The 18,223-nt window shown below is 41.3% G+C and overlaps 2 protein-coding genes across 2 annotated transcripts in view; both read left to right on the forward strand.

The window, feature by feature from the left end:
* GTF2I (general transcription factor IIi) overlaps nucleotides 1-12,238 on the forward strand; it is a 67,328-nt gene extending 55,090 nt beyond the window's left edge. The window contains exons 25-32 of the mRNA XM_009707351.1: nucleotides 331-383; nucleotides 1,299-1,409; nucleotides 2,302-2,385; nucleotides 3,209-3,392; nucleotides 4,506-4,534; nucleotides 7,434-7,472; nucleotides 10,115-10,189; nucleotides 11,931-12,238. Coding sequence (XP_009705653.1) covers nucleotides 331-383; nucleotides 1,299-1,409; nucleotides 2,302-2,385; nucleotides 3,209-3,392; nucleotides 4,506-4,534; nucleotides 7,434-7,472; nucleotides 10,115-10,173 — 559 coding nt within the window. The 3' untranslated portion in view covers nucleotides 10,174-10,189; nucleotides 11,931-12,238. The remainder of the gene's footprint in view (nucleotides 1-330; nucleotides 384-1,298; nucleotides 1,410-2,301; nucleotides 2,386-3,208; nucleotides 3,393-4,505; nucleotides 4,535-7,433; nucleotides 7,473-10,114; nucleotides 10,190-11,930) is intronic.
* A 5,163-nt stretch (nucleotides 12,239-17,401) lies between these two features.
* Nucleotides 17,402-18,223, forward strand: part of NCF1 (neutrophil cytosolic factor 1) — an 8,597-nt gene continuing 7,775 nt past the window's right edge. The window contains 2 exon segments of the mRNA XM_009707353.1: nucleotides 17,402-17,473; nucleotides 17,948-18,028. Coding sequence (XP_009705655.1) covers nucleotides 17,402-17,473; nucleotides 17,948-18,028 — 153 coding nt within the window.

Raw genomic sequence — 18,223 nt, forward strand, 5'->3', positions numbered from 1 at the left:
CACTGGTTTAGTTCCTACTGTGTGGAGCGCTCATGGGTTATTCTTAAAACTTGACGGTAGTGTACTAAGAGCTGAGAAGTGGAGATTTGTGTATTGGGGGTTGTAAGAATTTATTTTTCTTGTGTAGAATAGCTTTAGATACCTGTGTGCCAGTGTAGAAATAGTGGCAAGAGAAGCCGTGGAGCCTCTCAGCCATTGCATTCTTGGCTGTCTGGCTGAAGATACCACTTAGTTCCTGTCTTTAATAAATTAATATTAGAAAATTGCATTTTCTTTAATGTTGATGAATGTAATTTTATTATTGTACATGAAATGTTCAATCTGTTGCAGGCCTGAGATGTTTGAGGCAGCTGTTAAGGAAAGTTCTGCTAGAAGCCCCCAAAGTGAGTTTTGCAACTGTTTAATGTTCTAGATAACAGTCTCTTTCAAGGATTAAATACAAATCAGGAGAGCTGCATGGTGTTAATGAATTCCTGAAAGATTCATTCTACATTGTGGTTGGTTTGCTTGTTTGTTTTTAAGATGGGAAAAGCACTTCCCAGTTACAGTTTAAATATAGCTTTAGTAAGGAAGTGTTAAAATTTTAAAGTTATTCACAATAATCATGCCTCTAATATATTCTTTACTACCTTTTATCAGAATGTAATGAGCAATGTGTGATTCACAGAAGTAATTCAGGTCTAAAGATAAATTATTTGCTCCTAATATGTAGGCAATCTAAATAACAAGTGCTCCACAGATAGGAGTTCAGGTAGCCAGTAGAAAATTGTGTCAGGCAGGTCATTGAAATGTTTCGAGTCATATTATTATCTGTTAGTATGGGTTGGCAAAACTCTGTTGAGTTACTTGAACTATGCTAGTTTGTGCCACTGGACAACAGAGCTCACAAATAAAACTGTAAGGGATTTCTTTTGTGAATGCGCGCAGTGAACATACAGATCACTAGCTGTTGCTGAATTAACTGCAAGTGATATGATTTTTCTGTTAATAAAAATACCAAAATACATGCTCCACATATTCTTTTCTTCCTTTTCTTAATAATCTTTTTAGAAAACCAGGTAGGTAAAGACTAACATTATCTTTAATCTAGGTCTTTCTCCTCTTGGGTTGGAAAGACAGAGTAGTGTGTACCTTCAGTGAGTATGTCTCATTGGAAGCTGCTCCCATTTTGAAAAGGGAGCTGGCTCTGCTTTGAAAACTTTGCAAATATCTGTTATTTTGCAGTATTTTCTTTATATGGGACATTCAAGATTTTAGGCTTTCTACAAATGTTTTAAAATCAATTTTCTTACTTTTAGGGAAAAATAATTCATCTAATATAGCCAATACAGCAAGCACCACAACCAACACGGTGGTGAACACAGCTGCAGGTGTTGAAGATCTTAACATCATTCAAGTAACTATACCAGGTGTGTATACTGTCTGGTTTCACATCATACTTTTTGTGCTTATATTCCTCATGACATTTGTTTAGTCTGAAGGTTTTTTCCTACAGTCAAGCTGGTTCACTGAAACACAAGTATACAGTCAACAAAGAGCATAACTTAGCATTTTGTTTTTCCTGAAATGTTAAATATTTTCTAACACTAATGAGTATCTATTCAGTGGCATCTCTAGAATATTCTTGGTCCAGCCCCTAGTTAAGAAGTATCCACATTTTTCCCTTTTTTCTCATGCAATAAATGAAATACTGATTTGCAATTTTCTTGGCAACTTCAAGAGATCAGTACTCAGACTGAATTGAATAACCTTGCAGACCAAACTGCTTTGTCTTAACACCGATTACTACTTTCTCAGGCATACATTGCATTCATAAGAAACTGTGAGGAACATTGCATGCTATGGCCATCTATTGAATGGTTGCTTTGCTTTTACCTTTCCTCACCATTATATGTGCTATAAGAAAATAAAATCTAATTTCTGAGTTTAGATTATGTTTACAAAATCATCTCTGGACAGTAAATCTAGATTCATCCCTGAAGTGTTCAAGGCCAGGTTGGATGGGGCTTTGAGCAGCGTGGTCTGGTGGAAGGTATCCCTGCCCATGGCTGGGGGGCTGGAACTAGATGATCTTTAAGGTCCCTTCCAACCCAAATCATTCTCTGATTCTATGATTTCTTAACAATCATCTATTTTTGCGTATTTCTACAATTCTGTGTTACTGCTAAAACTAGGAACAAAGACAAAGCCTGTTTTGAAGCACTCAGGTATACCTGCTTTGAGTAAACATGCAATGATAAACAAGCTTCAAGAGAAAAAAAATCTGTTTAATTCTGATGCTATTCTAACAATTTCTTTCAGATGATGAAAGTGAGCGGCTGTCAAAAGTAGAAAAGGCCAGACAGTTGAGAGAGCAAGTAAATGATCTTTTTAGCCGGAAATTTGGTAATTGCTTCTTACTCCCCATTTTCACATTGGTGTAAATGCAATTAATGTTGTTCATATTGAAGTTACTGAATCATCACAGTGGATGATATATATGATCATTAAAATGAACAAATTTGAGAATTGTATATCAGTGTTGTGCTTTGACTTCAAAAAGAATCTTTTATAAGTGATGTAGGTTGTTTGGTGTTTTAAACAAAAAATCCTGACTATAGATTGCTTTGTGCTCCCCCCAGCCCCCCTTCCTGTTTCTTTCTTTGTAAACATGGATGAAATATTTATTTTGCTGGCAATCCATGATTCTTCTTAGGGCTTCATAATCCTGACCTTTTAATACTTGGGACTACAGTAATTTTTAAAATGCAACTTAACCTTTTTACCGTGTATATTTTTCTTTTTTTTACCTTGTATTTGCATTGTACAGCAATAATGACCTGAGTTTCTTTATCTGAAATTCCTTCACTACTGCTGTGTTGAATTGCTTTTCGTGGCATTGCAGGAAACACTTTGGTTTTTTTCATGTAGCTGTTTCCTTAGATATCCTGTTCTATACCTTTTTTTAGTAAAAACAGAATCTGGGTTCTTTATATGGTGAGCTGTCAGAGTTGGAGTTGTAACTAATGTTCTCGTAGTAATGTTCATGAGTGTAATCCAAAACATCTATTTCTAACAGTGTAATGGTTTCGTTGTCAAGTGAATTTTCATAGTTTCAGATCTGATAGAAAGCTTGGGGTTGCATTTAGTTTCTTAATTGTCTGAGGACTTTCTTTAATGTAACCATAAATAGGTAGACTTGAAAATAAACATGACCTCTCTCCCTTAGGTGAAGCCATTGGTATGAATTTTCCTGTGAAAGTCCCATACAGAAAAATCACTATCAACCCCGGCTGTGTGGTGGTGGACGGGATGCCTCCTGGCGTGGCATTTAAAGCTCCCAGTTATCTGGAAATCAGCTCAATGAGGAAGATTTTGGAATCGGCAGAGTTTATCAAATTTACTGTCATTCGGTATGTAGTTGCCATTGATTAGATGGTAGGCATGTTGTGAGGACAGCTCTGTGGCTTGAATAAATTGAGATTCAGAAGAATAGAAGTTGCAGTGCATCTTTAAATAGTGGAAGATGTTGGATAACAAGATAGCAGGTCAAATGAAGCCCGGATATTCATAGCATAAGTAAAGATTGTAACCCTTTGGAGGACACATCCAATTTAGTACGACAAAGGGAATATTAGTAATAATGCATATTACAGCAAACTGTCTTTTGAGCTGAAAGCTGTTCATATTATGTAACAGAATTCTAAAATGTTGTGAGCCTTGCTCTCCCATTTATAAGATCAAGTTTTGAGACAAGTCTCCAGAGCTTGTTGGCTCTTAACAGTAAATAGCATGTTTGTAGTAGTATTACTATTAATATTTTTTAAGTATTTCAGTTGTGTTAAGAACCCTGAGTTAAGGTGGGCTTTTTGATAAATGGGTTTTTCCAAAAAAAAGTTTATATACGATATATAAAAATACGATATTGTTCATTTACAATATAAGTGAATTTTATTTGTATGTGTATGTTTCCATAGACATATATACACAGACATGTGTGTACAAAGTACATTTGTATGCATGCAACAGAACAGATGAAACTTTGGAATCATACTAAGGAGGAGTTCTGGAATTGAAAATAAAAATTTATCAGTTTATGTAACTTCTCAAATCATAGACTGCTTCACAGGAGTCAAAAAGCTTCAGTTTATCTTTAGAGAGATATTTCTTAAATATATTTTACCAACAGTTCTGAATTCTCAATCCTTCATCATTAAATGTTCTAACTGAAAGGACTCTTGCTTGATGCCTTTTGTTTAATTGAAGTCTGAAGAAGAGGTGACTCTCTTGTTAATTAGTGGTGACCAAGGGAAAGATTTAGATCTTTTTGTGTATGTGACTTTTCAAAATGCTAGTGAGCAAACCACAGTGCCCAAGAACTGTTATGACAGTTCCTTCTGTTTTGTTTGGCTTCATTTTTCAGCATGATCTCTGTTACAAAAGGTTAGGCGAGATTGCCTTGGGAGGGAGACCCCATGCAGTATATTTCAGAATCAGTACATTTTTAATTTTTTTTTTTTTAACAGACCATTTCCAGGACTTGTGATTAACAATCGTAAGTATTTATGAGACACTGATGGCAAATGTATTTTTGTAACTTACCAAGATTCATTTTCTATATTTTGGCTTAGTGGCAGAGGCTCCACAGTGGTTAAGTTCTATGTGTAACTCTTGTCTGTGTCTGTCTCATTAAGATTTCCTGACTAAACATGCATGTGCAATTAACTTGAGAGCAGTGTGATAAATTTACAGAACAGTATAAGATTGACATTAACTTTGATATGAAAATGCAAGATACTGATTTTGTATTTTTCAGCTGCAGAGTCCCAAAGAGATTTAGGACCCTGACTAAGCAACAGACTTACATGGGTGTGCCTACATTTTAGGTTCGGATCCATCACAGTAGCAGTTAATAAGCAAGAACTTTCCAGTAGCTGCACAACCGTGTTTCAGTGAAAAATTCTGCATTCTGCTGAAACTGTAACAGTTTAGAGAGGCAGAGTGTAATTATCTGAAGTGCCGTGGCCAATTTGGCCATGTTAAGGAAATTGTTTGGGGGGGGGGGAAAGATCTTAGTATTTTCAGTTGCCTAAAATAATTGTGACCTGGTTTTTAGATTTTACTTAAGAGAAAAAGCAAACTGCGAAACACTGTCATTACAGTGTCCCTTGCGTCATGTTCCTTCTGAGCTAATGTCAGGTTAGAAACTCAGAGGCCAAATAACCTACTGTCGTTAATTTGGCCTTACCAAGCCTGAGCCTTAGAGACCCAATGTTCGTTCATTTGCATCCAGCCACCAATATATTCCAGCTAACATGCTGAGGTCTATGAACTGCAAGTATGAAGTATTCCCAGGAAGATATAGCTAATAACTCGCACTGACCTGCCCACCTTCTTAGGTGGGAAAGATGTCCCTTTGTAAGAGGGAACCTTCCAGGCAGATAAGTGTGTAATAGCATTTCCAGAGAATTGAATTAGGAATGAAAGAATCTATTGAACTGTTGTCTATTCAGCATAACTGTCAGCATGTGTTGGGACTGAGGCTAGCTAATGTGCTGAGTAAGAACACCACAGATATCCGATCATCTTCTGTCACTGGAGGAGCAGATTGGCCATTGAACATGTGGGGTTTGTGCATTATCCATGTCCATTAATTATGATCAAAATGATCTGATATTGATAGATACCAAGGTGAATGATTGAAAGGCTCTGAGCCTACTGCTTATAGGCACAATGCTTTATTCTCCTTCTGAAGAACATGTGGGAACTTAAAAGAAAATTTTTGGTGCTTGCAGGCGAGATAAGGAATGTTTTTTCTGTAACAAAATACTGAACTGCAACTCAATCACAAGTGTTAGTAACCTGTTCATGCGACAAGTTTCAGGATTTGCAGATTCAAGAAGTAAGATTGCCCTTGTGTTACACGTGGACCATTTTCATTGTGAAGTTAAACAGTGATCATGTCTAATCTTAGAGCTGATGGAAAAGGCCGAAGCAGAAGCACCACCAGCAGCACCACCAGCAGCACCAGTACTACCAGGTGATGCAGAGCGTAACACGTGTCCTTGCAGGAGGGGTAGGGTATGGAGTTCTTGATCTTATTGGCAGATGCTATTAGTAGTCATGTCCTGGGTATGTGCTGCTCATGATGAGCCATTTTATTTTGACAGATGGTGTGCGACGGTGACTTTTATAGCTATTAAATATTAATAAATTAATAGAAAGAGCTGTTGCTTCCTTCAAGCTGTGTCATTGGCATGCTCCTTGATTTGATTTTTGCAGATGATGAGCGAGCTGAAAAGAAGGATTAGTAGGGGCAATATATAAAGCCTATTCAGTATCCATTTATCGATGTCTGCTTAACTCAAAGTATGTGTGTCTGTGCCAGATAGATGTTCAGCAAAGTGAAGTTTGCCTGGGTAATGTGTAAGAACCTAGAATGGGGTCTTGATGGATTTTCTGCCCACTGCACAGCTCTGTAATCCCTGCTAGACTGCGTCTAGACTGCACACACGTCACCTATCTCAGTCTGAACTTAGCTTTATGCTATGAATACCTAAAGTAAATGCAGTTGAGCAACTTCCTTTTGACCCAATGTAGTTTCTAAACCTTCGCAGACCTTTTAAAAAGGTGTATCCCAAGTTGGTGTAGCGCAGGAAAGACTTTTGCTATGGACTGAATAAACTGTTACTCAAAGAAACTTGGAAACTAAGAGAAAACATTTGTTGTTGATAAACATTTTAAGAGTAAGGGAGACTTGTATGGTGGAAATAAATTTAAAGGAAACCATTGGCTCCTCTGTTTACATTTGGAGGTGGTGGGAGGGAGGAAAACAGCTTCTGATGGTCAGTGAGCTTGCTGTAGTCTGTCTGTTCTTAACTCACCCACAGTGTTAAAAAGGTTAAATGGCTTTCCCAGCACCTGTCCGTCTGTAATCCATCAACATAGATAACAGAAGAATCATTAGGGAATTAAAACATACTTTTTGCCCTCTATCCTGCACCTTCCCACTCTCCCCCAAAATACACATAATCACCATTGAAGACAATACTAACCAGAAGTGATGATTTTTTTTTTTTTTTAAAAATCCAGTTTTATATTTAAGTGGTTTGAGTAAAGCTGTACCAAACTTGGTATATTCTGTACAAGTGCATGTTATGTTCTGCTAGGACTTGATGATATGTATGCCACAGTGAACCATACTTGAAACAGAAAGTGTTAGGTAGTGTAATGTAATAAATGTTTGCGTATTTTTTTATATTTTGCTGCAGACTCTATAGAAAGTTACACACATTTATCTTGGACAAAGATATTCGAGTCTGATTGTAAGAAAAAAAAATGAGGTGCTTTTTTCAGGGAAAACTTTATTTCCCTAATTTTTCTAAGATACTTATCTGATTCATATTGTTGAAACTATATTCATATTCATTTGACTGTATTTTTTTTCATTTAAGAGCCAGCTGAACCAAGCCAAATAGAAGTATCTGTAGGAGGTAAGTGTTTGTCTTCAGTTATTATCAACAAATATTTTTAAGTAATTTTGAACAAAGTTGCATCTTTTTTTAAAGGAGACAGGTCAATCAAAACAAAAAACGGGCTTGTATTGGTTCCCAGGACATTTTTTCATCTGTATTAATATCATGCTGCATCATGTGAAAAATACTGTGCAGCAAAAGTTGTTATTGAAATAATTTTACAAAGGCATTTTATGAATTGTTGCTCTTGGTTGGTGACTCATGACTATATATATATATAGGCTTTGAGTGATTGCTCATATCCTGAGCGTTGCATCTAGTTATTCAGCGCCGTAGTTTCCACAATTTATGCAAGTGAATGATTGCCATCATCAGGAAATTTGAATGCCATATTGGCCTGAATATACTGCGTTGGGGAGGGGGAGTATTGTTGTTCTTTCAGACCTTAAGCTCTGAAAAACATCCAGCTTCCCTATTGTCCAAGAATATACTTGAGTTGTATCTTTTTCAGATGTTGATATATGTGAGACCAAGGAGGCTGTAGATCTTCTACCCACCCCTGTGCTTTTGCATATGGTCTTGGAGCATTAGGAATACTGAATTGACCTGAGAATAGGGCTGCTGGTGTCTGCTGTGTGCTCTGGTCCTGTACATGCTGCCTCTGCTGTGGCCCCAGCTTGTCAACATGGCCCTGGAGGGCTGTGGCTGCCTCTGGCATGGCTGGCATAGGGGATCCGAGGTGCTGTGACAGTTTGACGGGATGCTGCCTTCGTGCCGGGTAGTCCTGAGTGGGGCTCACTGATGTGTTGGTAGCAGCTTGATAGCAATGTAGGCAACAGCACTGGGATGGAGACTGCTGTGCATCAGCACTTGTCATCTTAAAACTCTCCACTTGAGTTCTTCCCCTAATCCTGCTGAGGTTCCCCCAAAAGAGAAAGCAGCAAATCTCAGCACTCCCGTTCTTCTGTATCTTTTTCCATGGAAATGCCCTTTCCAGTTTCCATTGCTTCAATTTCCCTGCCATGTCACTGAGCTCTGAGACAAGCCAACATGCTGAACCAGAACTACTGTTACCAGCTCAGTTACAGGTTCACTCCGAGTGTTACGGATAGGTCTTTCTCAGAGCATAGATGAATTCTGTTGCAGCAACCAAGACAAAAAGAAGGCAAGTATTAGAGTCGCAGAAGAGCTGAGCTGCAGATTTTAAGCTCACAGTTATTGAAAGCTGGAACATCAGATGTCCTTATAATGCCAAAACTGTGTAGGATCACTAAAATTGTTAGACGAAGGAGAGAGACTGTTGTTCCTGAATACCTTCATGTGGAGGAAATCTAGCTATGGGCCTTCAAAGTGATGGTTTTGAAGAAACAGACAAGCATGTTTTTGAATTTGTCATCCAAAACTGAATTCAGACTGAGTAACTAGAGGAATGGTCTTGAGAACAGGCATGCAATTGTAAAGAACTCAAAGTTGCTTCAGAACTAGGCTGGAAGATATTAAAATGATCATGTGGTAAAATAGCTTGGCTTTGTAGTGATGAATGACCCTGGCCCCGAACCTTCCAAACAACTTCAGTGAAAAACCAATTTCCTTCCAACATCATATTCTCTGCTTATAAAAAGAACAAAATCAGGCTCCAGATCATATAGGCAGTGCTATACAGGCACAAGATTTCTTTGATTTACCTCCAAGCATCCCTGTGAACAAGAGAAAGCAAAGATTTTTGTAATGAAGTCTCCTGGAAATGAAAAAAAATTGTATCAAAAGATGATGAATGCTTTAGCCAACAAGATAAAATTTCTTTTTCTCTCTCTTTTTTAAGAATATCATAATGCCTTCCTATGATACTGTGCATTGAAGAAGAAAAATTAGCTAGGGCCAAAATTTGGTTTGGACAGATTGAAATACAATAATGCAGAAGTCTGTATCTAGTTGAGAAGAGACACAGTCCTACAGATGAAAAAAAAAACCCTGAAAATTAAGTCAGTGCTGTGAAAACAGAGTTTGTGCAATGAATGTTAATTTAATAACTAACCCAGAAGGCCTGACTTGAGCATGAGTAGGTTTAGATGTTGTTAGCTAGCTTTGGAAGACGGCATCTTAAAAAATGTGAAACAGTGGTTATGCCTGAGGTATTTGAAGTCATGAGCTACAGACTTCCCTGTGAGTGTTTGAAAAGCTTCACCCATCATCACACATCTGAGGAGGTAGCTGAAGGAAGGAATGGTGCTGGGGATTGACAAAGAGGAGGGAGAAGGACTGAAGAGCAGGATGCAGACCAAAACAGTGACACATCTGACTTTTTTTCCCTGATTATGTGTTGTTTCCTTTTTGGATTAAGTACCTTTCTGGCCCAGTGAGTATTTCAGCTACATAAAAAGGGGTTTTAAGTTTCATACGCTTCTAATACCAATTTTTATTTCTGTTCTTTAAAAACTAGAGTTCTCTAAGATCCCAGGTTGCTTTACATTGAAGTGAATATGGTAATTTCTAAAGAATCACACTGTTGTGAATATGTTTTTGTGTATCATTAATAGTTTAAAAGGATAAATGAATGCTTTTCATATTTTCATCAATTTTTATTTACTAAGTACAACAATAATAACAAAACTGGTTGAGAAGTTCCCTTTTTTCTTCATTCCTTACTGCTTTTTCAACAGATATTACAGAAACAGAAGAAAATTCTCAAATAAAGCAAGAACCAGACCCAACGTGGTAGAACTCATCAAGACTGGGTAAAAGAATCTAGTGTTTCTTGAAGTCAACACTTGTTAAGGAATAGTATTTTTATATTTCTGGGTGGGGAGAAGGGGGCTGAGATCCAGGACTGAATGCTGGAAGTGCCAGTCCTTTACTTGTGGATTATCTTATTTGTCTTAGTTCTCGCCTGTAAAATGTAGGATGTTTCATGACCTTATCCAAGTACAATGTAAAGCACACTGTGTTCAGATTTATTAGGCAGTCAGTCCTAGGGAAATGCGTCCTCTAAATAAAAATGGGTGATGGTAATTACATACCTCAGAGGTAGAGTAAATGAAAGCTTAGGAAAATTACGAAGAACTCTGACATGGTTGTGTGAAAGAGCATTATTATTCTTGGTAAAGCCTACATATTTCCAAATAGTAATTGGGCAGGAAAGCTCTTCACTATGATTGCAATATTGTCTAAGCTTGGGACACTTGGTAAAGCTATTAGCTGTGATGACAAACCAAATTCCTTTAAAAGTGGTTTGGTTTTTTTTCTTTTTCATTAACTTTTATGAAAAGCTTAGTTTAATTTACAATGCAAAAATGTCCAAATCTTTCTTTTATACTATTTTTAACTTCACTCATTCCTAAAAATTACATTTTGGTGGAGGTGGAGAACCGTGCTAGCGATGCTGTCATGTCACGAAATGTAAAAGGCTGACCCACGTAATTGTGAGTCTCTATACTTCATTCACAGAGAATAGCAATTTTAAACTATCACAGCTCTGTAGTACTTTTTCCCATTTCAGGTTTTTGATAATACTCCAAACCAAATATTTTCCTCATTGTGTAGTGTTTAATACTTTAGCAATTTGATTAGATTGATACAAAGTTGGATGCATTTGTTTAGTATACTTGAGCTGTGACCTGTCTAGCTTTAGTAACAAAAAGACATGATATTTGTTTCGGAGAAGAAAACATCTGTGTACTCTTCCAGTTCTGAGGGCACAGACAGGCAATCGGCAAAACTGAGCTCTGGTTGTTCATTTCTGCCGACCTGAGCAGCTGAGAGTGATAATGGGGTTTACCCCTCGCATGAAACAGTGGCAGGGGGGAGCCTGGAGCCCGCAGGTTTCACTCCTGGCACCATCCAACTTTTTGGAGACAAGAACAGTGTTGTCCATACAGCATAATCACAGCCTGGTATGCGGAGGGCTGCTGACGACATTGGGATGAGGGACCGAAGGGACAAATCCAGCAATGATTTGGTAGAAACTGGCAGAGACTGACATACCAGTATACCAACTGTCTGTGCCCTGAGAATTTTAAGTACAGCAGTAGTCTTCCTAAGAAATTGCTGAAGCCTGCTTTGGAAATATTTGTCATAAGACTGAACATGGCAGGGGAAGATATACTAAAGAAAAACTTTTGATTTGTCATGGGAAACGCTTCACCCAGCGGAGGTATAAAAAGCCATCTCGCCCATTAAAGGTCACAGAAATTTTGTCTGAGCAATGGCTGCGCAATTTTGTGCTGCAGTGGTTTGGATTTTTGGATGCTTTAGGCCATCCACTGAATTTATACTAAAGCAAATATTTGATCTAAGTTCTTATGGAGACCACTCAAGCACACATTTAATCTCATATTTATTGAGAGCAATATTCAGTTTCTGCATGCTTTCTGAATCTAGGGCGAAAGAATTCAAAAAGGCATCACAAACTGCTCTTATTTGTAAGAAGATACAAAGCTGCAGTGAAACTAACTGACTTTTGTAATTTTTCTTATCTAGTCAGCAGCATCCAGTTCTGAGAAGAGCCCGCCGGGACTGTCTTGAGCTGTGTAATATAACTGTATAAGAGAAGTACCTTCTATACAAACCCTTTTTGTACTTTTAGATAGAAATGTCTACTTTTTCAGCAGTTCTGTGAATTGACTTAAAGCAAAGAATGACTGTAGATTTGGAATGGCTGGTTTTACTTTGGAATGTATTACAGGGACTAAATTTGATGCAGCAATGTTGGGGAGATGACAGGGATTAAAATCAACAGGGACTTAACAGAGGCTGTCTACATTTCCCAATAAAGCTGAATTTCACTGTACCTAAATAAATCTCAGCTTTTGTAATGAAGAAAAATTCCTGCAAGTAGTTCAGTTTGTTAGTTTTACTTTGGAAAAAAAAAATCATTAATTTTTCATTCTTACTCCTTTAATGGCTGATTGGAGAATAGTATCTGTATATTTGAACTAATTTTTCCTATGATACCTATCACAATTCATATGTTTTTCATAAATAAAAGATAAACTGGTTCACTTGACCGTTAGTACGCATTAATGAAATGGACTGTGAAATGGTCAGTATTTCAGTGTATGGATTAGGAACCAATTTAAATTAAACCCTGTTATAGTTTGTTCCATTAATTCAAAGTAGTTAAGTGCATGTTTTATCAGAATATCACATGGTTTATATATGATGGGTCTGGTCTTGCAGTCCTAAAGGGGGCAAAACTCACATGGACCTGTGTGAGAGCTTTTTTCCTGAAGGCTATGGGGGATGCCCTTCTGGTCATCTAGAACTAGTTATGGAAACGTATGCTACAAGCTGTTCTAAGTCCTACTATGTCAAAAGTTAAGTCCCCCATAGTCCTCGTTATGCCCCACATCATGTAAAAGACTCATATATGCAATTTTTTTTTTTTTAAGTTTCACAAACCATAAGAGATGTAAAGTTCTGGCTATATGATAATCTCAATAGAGAAGATGCAGATTATTGTAAAGGTTTCTCTTTTACTGGCATGAGTTTGGGATGACTGCATTATGGACAAATGGTAAACCTTATTCCCTGATTAAGAAATAAAGACCTTTCTGATGGTTTTTCATGACTGTCCATGCAATATACGTTTACATATTTTACAATAAATCAAGTTCTAGCAGTAATTCTGTAGGCAGGTAGAACGTGCTGTAGCATAGTTATTCATTCCAGTGAAGGGCGTAAGTTCCAGTTATGCCTTTCAGACAGAAATCCAGCTCTGGGTGAGTGAGGCTGTTGTATCTTCAAGGAAATTTTGAAGCCTTAAATTCAATTGGGTACAGTGTCTGTTCCCTGGGAGCAAACTGAAATTCAGCAGATGAATTCAGAGCAGCACACACTCTGTCATTCTGGAGGCAAGGGAGAGCTGTAGGACGTGTGCTTGCATTTGCTCCGTGCAGATCTAGGTCCTCCCACTTAAATACTTGGACCTTGTGCTGTTGATGTCAGTAGGAGCAGGGTCAGCTCCATGCCGAGTCATTTTGAAAATGCTCGTCCCAGCTGTACCTTCCAGCTCTTCGGATGGAACCAGCGTGACCGATGCAGTGCTGCGTTCCTGCCTCGGCAAACACCCCCATCTCGGTCCCATGGGAACGAGCCCATTAACTTACCTGTTAACTCTCAGCCGTGTGGGCACTGTCCCAAATTATAACGACTGACATATTTCACTGCTGATTACTTTAATAGACATGCCCGGTTAATATACTTCCATAAATAGGTTGTTATCAGGGCAACAGGCAGTTTCATGATTGCTGCTAGAAATGTTTAGAAGGGGGAAATGAGTTAATGCAGCTTTCCCCGGGTTTTCAGCTGGCTCTTGACTTCCCCTTTTGAAAAAGCAGAAGGATGGTCCATCCTTTCTTCACTTGCAGCTCTCTTTAGGAGGCAGTTTTTGCACAGCTGCCTGCCCAGCAAGGCTATGTATTGCTGATGGCGTGTTTGTGCTCCCTCAAAGTGAAGGCAAGGCATCATAGGAAAAGAACGGTGAAAATAAGTAATTCCAGGCTACTGCCTTGTCAAGTATATAACAGCAGAGTGTGGACATCCTGCAAGTTCGTGTGCAGGAGCTGGGGGGGCGGGGAAGTGAAAACTGATGCAGTGGTTTTACTGGAAGGACTGGAGTCCTTGTGTGATGCCAGGAGCTAGGATGGTGGGGTGCGTTGTGTCCGTCCCGCTGCTGGGCCTGCAGTAATGCTGATGGGTGCGTCACCGTTCAACACTAAAGTCTCTTTTTGGTTTTGGACATTTTGAGTTATATCCAGTAGAGACAAATTAGGCTGACAAAATAATTGCACCAATATTTATACCTTCCAAATACCAATTTTATATTAAAAGATTACCTATCTATATATATAGTCCTAACAGGTAGCAGACTTTTAAGATGTTGACCATGTATGAAAATCTCACTCATTTCCAAACTAGTAATACATGAGGTGTGTCACTCTTCGGGTATGGAGTGATGATTCCCTAAAAAGTCTTGGCTGTACTAATAAACAAGTAAATAAATAAAATTGCAACAACTTAGCAGAGCTCTGAATATTTTTTTGTTCCAGCAGTGAAGCTTTGAGATGATGAAGTAGCAGACAAGTATTTATTCGTCATGTTTTACTGAACTTTAAAAGCCCATCCTGTGCCTGGGGCTGGCTCCTTTCTCTTAAACAGGAATTGTGGATCCAAGGAATGCAGGATCCAGGGTTGTCCATGGTGGAGCCTGGTGTTCCTCAGGTACGGCACCCCGGCTTTTCTCACAGCAGCAACCCCTCCCTGTCAGATGAGGTCCAGCACTTCTGTCCTGCAGCTGCTGGCCAGTGTTTTTTCCCCTTGGGATTTGAAGTTTTCTACATCCAAAACTTGACCTCTTTCTCCTTCGTTTCTTTTTGTATCTGTCCCATCAGCGACAGGAAGAGACTGCTAAGGAAGAGGGCAGACTTTCAGTTTTGTGATTTTTGCAACAGCTATTAGAGCACGTAGTACTGTTCACAGACAGTGATTTGCCATCGGTGACATAAGCAAGGCCTCCCTTGGCCCTGGATTGAATTAAGCTTCAATTTAAACTACCAAAAAATCAAAAATTACCTTTTGAACAAAATGAGGATGGCATTCCTTTCTTCAGCTTTTAATTTCTAGGAGGTTTTGGTACTAGTTTTTGGTGGAGCACTCCAGAAAAGAGGATAGTCCGTTCACCTGAGAAACTCTAAACTTCCAGTGCTTCATCTTCAATAACCTTGATTGAAATCTGTCACCTTCAGTCCCGTATCTGCTGTTCTCGCTCCAAAGCAGCGGTGCTTCGCTGCAAAGCCCTGCTACCATCTCTCGGTCTGGAGGCCAGTGGAAGTTCTCCATCTCTCTCAAAAATCAGGTCCTGCATTCAGATGTTCAGCATTGTTGCCCAAAACACGAATCAGCTCATGAACTCCAAAAACTCCGCTTGTTTATTGGATGGGTCATTACTCTTCCAAGAATTTTCTTCTAAAATTATGTTTCTTGATACCTAGTAACTCTGGGCTAGTTGGCGGAAACCCTAAGCAGTGTATCATACTGAGTTAACAGGTTGTGTCTCACTGTGAACTAACCCATCGCCAGCAGCGAGATCTACAACCTCCGTTTCGTTTCTCACATCACAAGATGAGGAATGAGGAAACAGGAAGGAACATGTGAATTAAGCGGTTTCCAGTAATGCACTGTCTGTAAAGCCGTTTTAAATTTAGTACAAACAATTGTAATTATGAAATTAGCTTTCGTGACAAAGTTTGTGGTGGTTCTGCATAAGAAGCAGCAGTCTGGCTATCAGCAGAGCAGAATCCAAACAGCTCTGGAGGTATTTTTTTAGTATTACTGGTCATGTAATTTTGCCTTGCATAAGGGGAAGCCCCCATGTTAAAATAATAAGAAACCAAATTTAAATGATCACGTTGCTGGTTTCAGCTGCTGCAAAGCACCATACTTGAGAATCCGGAGAAAGCTATGGTTAGTATTTGATTTCTTTTTTTTTAATGCAGCCAGAGCAAGCTTTTGTCTCTATAGCTAATAAGGGCATCAGGGGCTGCCCCTGTGCCACAGTTTGCTGCTGATGGTCAGCAGGGAGAGCCGTGTTGGCTCTGCCGGCGGTTTGGGGCTGCTGCCTGCCGGGAACGGGGGACATGGGTGTTCCCACTGACCAAGACGTCTCCGGTCCCGGCTGAGCGTGGGTCTGGGCTTGCTCTGACGACCTCGGCTCGCGGTGAGGTGTTGGCCTGCCGGGGACACCAGCTGCACCCAAGCAGGGGCTCCTGGAGGGGATGTAGAGGAGGGAGTCAGGGATGGGGCTGAGGGCTGGCAGGTGGGTGATCGGCTGGAGCTGCGCTCCTCCTGAGCATCCCATGGCAGGGGGGTCCTGGCTCTGTCAGGGGACAGCCCAGCACTTGTAATTGAGGGTGCCCTTGCTGGGGACGAAAGCACTCCTGGATGCACCTTTGCCTGCAAGCAGTGTGGGGTTGGTACGTGCAGCCCTCGCGTCCCTTCAGGCCTTTCTGCTCAGAGCTGGGGGCAGCAGAGGAGGAGGAGGAGGATGGTGCGTTGCCATTTCAGAGGGGCTTTGCAAGGGACCCCCATGCTTTGCCCATGGGAGGCAGGGGTCCATCTCCAGCCCACCCAGGGGTTTCCCCCTGCCTGGGGTCCCCCACGGCCAGTGCTCCCACCCAGCCCTGTACCCGGGTAAGGCAGCCAGCGGAGCTGCGGTGCTAGGGCTGGCTCAGGTCCCGGAGGGGGGCTGCTCAAGGAAGCCTTTTGATGGCAGATTTTGGGGGAGCTGCAGGTGACTGAAAGGAAACGGCGATGCAAGGGCAGGAGCTCTTGCACACTCAGCCTGTGCCCGCCCCATCCTGCCTGTGCCATGCCCCCAGCTTCCTCGCCTGCCCTGGGAGCGCAGGATGGTCTCCCAGCCATACAGAGGACAGTCCTGCCATCCCTGGGCTTGGGAAGCACCTTACGTGCTTCATTCAGCCCATCCAGCTCTGCTCGAGAGGGTAAAGACTCCTCGGGTTGCTATTGCCAAGGCACTTGTCTGTCCTCGACCCTCTGCGAAATGAGTGCCACAGCACCCTGCACCATCACCGGGCAGTGGCAGGGATCGGAGAGGTCAGTGGGGTATCGGGGCAGCCGACCTGGCCCTGGACCTTCACTGTCCTCTCATTTCAGAGATGCCTCCAGGGCATTCCCCAAGGCCTCCCCGTTTGCCATCTCCTCCCTGGAGCTGCTGGAGGGGCTAGGCTGGAGACTCCCCACGGGAAACACCGACTCAATACAAACCACAGCGGGTAAACAATTACGGGTGTGATTGCAGTGGGGCTTCCGCTTTCCTGAGGACTTTAACGGCGAAGCAGAGCTGTGCGAAGGCAGAGGGGAGGAGAGGACGCCGAGAGGCCCAGGGAGGCAGGAGCAGGGGCCGGAGCAGGACGTCGTGGCTTGGAGCAGCTATGGGGGATGCCTTCATCCGGCACATCGAGCTGCTGGGCTACGAGAAAAGGTTTTTCCCCAGCCAGCACTATGTGAGTATGCAGCGACCTTTGGACAAGCCGAGTAGTGAGCACTGGCCGGGGTAAAAAGCCTGGCCAGCAAATTCCTTTAGATGAATGTGATCGACGACCTAAGAGAATCTTTTTTGGGGGCACTCATGGCTGATGGCATGAGCTGCAGGCAGCCAGAGGCTAAAAATTCCCAAACACAAGATTTTAGGCACCTTCTTTGCAAGCCCTTGGTTACTTCACAGGCTTGGAAAAGGCTTTTTCCTCTTTGATTCCCACCCGTCTGCACCTTTCTGTCCCCTCTCTATCCCTGCCAAGCTTCCCTAGAGCCCAGGTCGCTCGCTGCTTGCGCAGAGCGATTTGCATCGGGTGGTGGAAGGAAACATGCAGTTTATCTCAAACTGAAGCATCTGCGGGGCTCCCCGGGGGCTTTGGCCGCAGCGGGGTGCGGGGTCCGGCTCGCCCGCGGAGGTGTAGTGCCTCTACTTTGCCCCTTAGGTCTACATGTTCCTGGTGAAGTGGAACGACCTCTCCGAAAAGCTTGTCTACCGCCGGTTTACCGAGATATACGAGTTCCACGTGAGTCGTCCTGGGGTGGGCACCAGCCCCCAGCCCAGAACACCAAGGCTCAGGGTGGGGAAAAAGAGGGTGAATTCCAGCTGAAATTGCCCTAAAACCTGGCTCAAAAGAGGCTCCTGGGTCCCAGGGCTTCAACCTCCTTTGCCCCTTGAAGGGGGGAGCCATCGGCTCTGTGCTCCCCTGGCAGATCTCTCC

The sequence above is a fragment of the Cariama cristata genome, unplaced genomic scaffold, assembly GCF_000690535.1.
Source record: "Cariama cristata isolate BGI_N322 unplaced genomic scaffold, ASM69053v1 scaffold2119, whole genome shotgun sequence".
In the NCBI taxonomy this organism is placed as follows: domain Eukaryota; kingdom Metazoa; phylum Chordata; class Aves; order Cariamiformes; family Cariamidae; genus Cariama; species Cariama cristata.